The 4,803-nt window shown below is 41.8% G+C and overlaps 2 protein-coding genes across 4 annotated transcripts in view; one reads left to right on the forward strand and one right to left on the reverse strand.

Moving 5' to 3' along the window:
* sfr1 (SWI5-dependent homologous recombination repair protein 1) overlaps positions 1-976 on the forward strand; it is a 3,380-nt gene extending 2,404 nt beyond the window's left edge. Inside the window, exon 3 of the mRNA XM_014002294.1 lies at positions 125-976. Within this exon, the coding sequence (XP_013857748.1) occupies positions 125-319 (195 nt within the window). The 3' untranslated portion in view covers positions 320-976. The remainder of the gene's footprint in view (positions 1-124) is intronic.
* The window catches only part of cfap43 (cilia and flagella associated protein 43), a 15,528-nt gene continuing 11,089 nt past the window's right edge, over positions 365-4,803 (reverse strand). For 2 of the 3 annotated variants that reach the window (XM_014002273.1, XM_014002266.1), the window contains 12 exons: positions 4,421-4,549; positions 4,214-4,333; positions 4,011-4,118; positions 3,735-3,821; positions 3,570-3,658; positions 3,274-3,484; positions 2,982-3,094; positions 2,715-2,880; positions 2,390-2,560; positions 931-1,011; positions 693-846; positions 365-607 (listed from right to left, as the gene is read on the reverse strand). In XM_014002273.1, coding sequence (XP_013857727.1) covers positions 432-607; positions 693-846; positions 931-1,011; positions 2,390-2,560; positions 2,715-2,880; positions 2,982-3,094; positions 3,274-3,484; positions 3,570-3,658; positions 3,735-3,821; positions 4,011-4,118; positions 4,214-4,333; positions 4,421-4,549 — 1,605 coding nt within the window. In that variant the 3' untranslated portion in view covers positions 365-431. The remainder of the gene's footprint in view (positions 608-692; positions 847-930; positions 1,012-2,389; positions 2,561-2,714; positions 2,881-2,981; positions 3,095-3,273; positions 3,485-3,569; positions 3,659-3,734; positions 3,822-4,010; positions 4,119-4,213; positions 4,334-4,420; positions 4,550-4,803) is intronic. The other variant, XM_014002282.1, reaches the window with a different exon arrangement.

The following is a 4,803-nucleotide window of genomic DNA, read 5'->3' on the forward strand; positions in this document are numbered from 1 at the left end:
GTATGTATGGATCACTTGGGTTGTTACCGACATCTGGTGAAAATTTCATGTCATTAGCACCTCTAGTAATATATTTACTGAGAAAAATGGTGACGTGTTAGTTACTATTATTCTTTTTTCTCAGAATGATTTAAACCAGCTCCAAATATTGATCAACAAGTGGCGTAGTTGTGCTCAGGCTGCCCTGTACGAGCTCCAGTCAGGCGTCTCCATCGATGGACGAAAGGCCAACCTGTCCGAGCTGATGGACCTCTTCGGCCTGGGCGACAGCATTCTGCACTTCGACCGCTGCGAGGACGACTTCACACCRCACCGTTAGGCAACACGACACTTCACCAAACCACTAGAGACGTTCTCACGGGTGCAATGTTTCARGAAAGTTTTATTAGTTGTTTGTTCTCAGCTGATGTACTGTAATGTTTCATGTTAYGTCAGTCGTGGTTCAGCTCATCGAGGGAGACGAAGTTCTTCCTTCTCAAACGCTCCACTTCTTCGCCAAGGAGAAACAGCTCCTCCGCCTGAGAAATGGCGGTCTCCTTCCACTTCCTCCTCACAAGGATCTCCTGGTAGCGCTCTTCTCTTTCAGCCGCCACGTTTTCCTCAGTGGCTAAAACGACAAAAGAGACGAGCTGTCGGTAAAAGCAGGAAAAAGAACGCACTGCTTGTAGCCGAAGTGGCTTTTTTTTTATTACCTGCCAAACCACAGGTGTCCGTCAGCTCTGCAACAGTCGCCTGTAGGTCAGGGAGCTGCCGCTCTAAAGTCTCGGTGCTTTTTGTTTTCTCTGCCGCCTGTTGTTTAATCTGTCTGATCCGTTTCTGGCATTGCTGCACCTTTTTTTGATGAATCTGAAATAGTAGATTGTTGTATTGATGCATATTAAAAAGTAAGAAAAAAAATGTAGAGCTCATTGATGCAAATTAAGTTGTTACGTTTTTCATCCGAGCTATGCTTTCTTCCATGCTGGAGATTTGCTTGGACATGTGTTGAGCTTGTTCCTTCTGGCTGTAGTACTGAGAAAAAAAAAAAAAAAATAAAACAGCTGGGAAGCAGATAAATGTGCTCTGTCAGACTCCTGCTCATTTTTTATTTATTTGTTTATTAAAAACTCACAATCGGTGTGTTAAAACTGTTCAACAGGAAGTGCTTGGGATCCCTAGGGGTAGATTTATTTAGATTCAAACTTTCCTCTCACATGGGTTCAGGGGCTTTAACAATGTCAGGAAATTAGAAGCCACCTTTTGCCAAAGGAAACTGGCATAACAATCCCAGAACACATGCTTTWTAATTTGTATTCATGTCTGAACATTTCATTTTAGACTCTTGATAAGAACAAAATGGGTGAATATCCCTTTGTCTATTTAATTAAAAGGCCTTTTTCTGCTTTTGATTTGCAGCCAAATGAATCACATTATTTTTTAAAGACATAAACAAGACTCAACAAATGTTTTAGAATCRAATCAAGGAAAATAAATGTTTTGACTTGCTTATTGGGTAAATTTTTATATGTTTGTGGGGGTGAGGCAAGTGAGGATGAAGGGGCGTGAGCGTTCTATAAAAGATTACACATCTGCACTGAGAGATGGTAACAATTTTCTGCTCGCAAAACATCTGCCGCTGCCAAAACCAAAATACCTGCCTTGCAGATTGCAGACAGGAGTCTTGGCCAGGCACGCTAACCAGATTAACATTTCAACCCAACTGCAGAGAGTTTATTTTGCTTCAACCTGTTTTTAAATTTTTTTAAACTTTAAATCTAGTAAATACACATATGTAAAGGACATAATTGTCCTGATGCATCTCAGTAATCCAGGTAGAAAAAAATCAAAAAGAAAAAATAAGTAGGTCCTCTGGATGGGTTCTTCTTTAGTGTCCTCTACATGGACAAACAGGTTAGTCACATGCAAAATAGGACCTTTGACTAACAATAGGCTTGATTGGCTCTATGATTCATAGAGGATCACATGCCCCATCACCTGACCCGTGTCGTGTTATGTGAATGTAGTGAATGCAAGCGGGGGTTCAACGTCCCTTTGCTTTTGTCCCTCTCTCCCTCTTTGTGTTGGTATCATTGGGGCCCTGATTCACACCGTTTGCTCACAGGGGTCCGAGTCATACTTGCAATGACAGCATTGTAGGAGGAGGACAACTGGACACGAAGGCCTCCACCTCTGTTTAATGGTGGACGTTTTTTTTCTTCACATGAAGAAAAAAAAACGTGCATCGTCACCTGAAACTCATCAGACTGAAGAAGTCTCTTAGAGGAGAGACGAAACGTTTCACTAAAGAAGAACCCATCCAGAGGACCTACTTATTTTTTSTTTTTGGTAAAGGAAATAACCAAAGTTAGAGCWTTTGGGAAATAATTCYAACGTTTAGAAACTGAATTACTTTCATATCCTGCTGCTGCTCAGAGAGTCGCAGCATCTTGATGTTCCTCTCCGTGTCTTTGAGGTCTTGTATTTTGTTCCTGAGCACCTTCAGCTTCCACTTCATCTGCTTTGTCTTCCTACGGACGTCTTTGTGCCTCTCTATTAAAGCGATCTTGTCTTCCACAAGTTCCTGAAAAGACAGGCAAAAAAWCAAACAAACTTGTTTTCTGTTAGTATAGTATTAGGTGAATGTTGGCACATTTCTTTTCCAAAAAGAAATTCATAGTATGGAAGGGGAAATATTTTTTTGAAACAAAGAAAAGTGTCTGGTTGTCCAGGCTGACCCTGATTTCTTCTCTGAGGTTGTCTATCCTGCTTTTGTGGCAAAGAAGGAAGTCGGCGTCCGTGCTGCCGGCCGTCGGGTCRGGGGTTAACGCCTCCACCTGGCCCTGCTTCAGCGTGATTTGGACCCTCGTGTTTATCAGGTGATCGTTCCTCCTTTTGTGCAGCCTGCAGACAGCCAACACGCGGGAGAGTGTTGTTCAAACCCAAGTCTTGTTTAGAGATTGAAAAGTGACTTGAGGGCAACTTTGTCAGCTTTTGSTTTGTACCTCTGAAGTTCCTCGGAGCAGTTTGTAATTTCCTGTTGGGCAGCATTGGCTTCATCGTTCCTTCTCTGCAGGAAGGCCTGCATCTCGGCAAGAGTCAGGGCTTTCAGTTGGACCTGCAACAATAAGCTCCACATAACTATTTTTACACACAGAATCAAATAAAAGACAGTTTGAAAGCTGGGTCAATATTTAAGTCACCCTGTTTGACTCGTGTAATGAAAAACAGATTTGCAGGATATTTACTTGCCTTTCTGTGACCTGATTTTATTAATTTTTTTATTATTATTTTTACCTGTAGTTCGCTCTCCACTTTCGCTTTGCGTAAAAGACAGAATTGATCCCAGGTGAACTGGTTCACGCCCTCCGGCATGCTTTGTTGAGAATCCAGCTCGTCCATGCCTTTCAGCATTTGGCTGCGCGCGTCAGGAACCAGGGGCCTGTGCAGACGGTGCTCTTTAAACAAGCCTGAGGTGTTTTCGGTCTGGGCCCTCATCGCTTGAACTCTGGGGCAGAAAACGGTCAGACCAAAGACGGGAGCAAAAACACGACGTCTATCAGGCAGCAGGTGCTCGTGAAAGAAAACCAAACCTGGGTCTGCGTTTGAACTGTTTGTAAAGTTTGTCCACGATTTGGCTGTGTACGTCTGGAAAGCTCTTCCTGAAGTCTTTGTCGAGAACCTTTTGGAGACAGGGATCTTAAGAGGCATCTGTTGTCAAATCGGTGATGTTTTCAGTGTTTGGTCAGTTGGCTTACTTTGTCTTTCGCTACGAGGTTCTCATATGCCTCCCGGAATAGATTTACCTCGTGCTCACATCTCACCACCTCTTTACTGGTTTCTTGCTGTCAGATAAACAGGTAGTAGGAGCCGTCAGTCGGACTGACAGATGCTCTTGATGCACACTGTTAAAACGATGCAGCTGAGCTCTCTCACACACACACACACACACACAAACACTGCTGCCATTTTTTTTTTGTCAAACAGTAAAGTTGGCAGTCGGAAATGTTACAACCATCAACACTTTTTCTAACCTTGTATTCCAGCAACTTTTCAAGCCTGAGCTTGAGCTCCAGCTCTGACTTTCTCAGCTCTTCTTCTGTGAGCACTGATTCAGCCAGGTAGATGATCTTTAGCTCTTCCTGTGAAACATATACCAAATGGCATTTTTATACATTTTAATAATGAAAAAACATAGACGCAGTTTATTTCTGTGCATACTCGTCTTCATGCTCACCTGGTAAATAGCTGCCGTGCATTCTACTTTCTTCTCCAGCAGCGTTGCCAGCATCTGATCAAACCTTACTGTCGCTTCTTTGTTGGATTTCTGCAGTTTTCTTATTTCATTTTCCAAAGACTGTTAAACCCCAGAATTAACAGTTTATACCAAAACAACTGTGACAAACGTGTAAAACAAAAAACATGATTGCGTAATCTATAATACCCTTTTGTATTTGTCCTTCTCCTCGTTCAGGTCGCTTGTTTTCTTYTCATATTCTTTGAAGATTGTTTTCTCCTCCTCGCTCCAGAGGTTGTTGGGTTTGATCAAAACAAACGCAGGCAGAGGGATTTCCTGTGGAGTCAATTCAAAAGAAACTCGGTGCTCATCATGCTGGTTTGTCTAATTCAACTGATACTGCAGGTTAAGAGTTTAAGTTAAAAAAACACAGCATTAGTCTGAAGGAAAAAATATATATAATATATTAGTTTTTATTGCTACAGATAGATTTGAAACATGTAAGTGCTAAGAAATTAGTGCTAATTCTTCTGTTGATTTTTTAAAAGATATGATAGGATTAAAATTACATACATTATTAGTGTAAATGC

The sequence above is a fragment of the Austrofundulus limnaeus genome, unplaced genomic scaffold (genome assembly GCF_001266775.1).
Source record: "Austrofundulus limnaeus strain Quisiro unplaced genomic scaffold, Austrofundulus_limnaeus-1.0 Scaffold0, whole genome shotgun sequence".
In the NCBI taxonomy this organism is placed as follows: domain Eukaryota; kingdom Metazoa; phylum Chordata; class Actinopteri; order Cyprinodontiformes; family Rivulidae; genus Austrofundulus; species Austrofundulus limnaeus.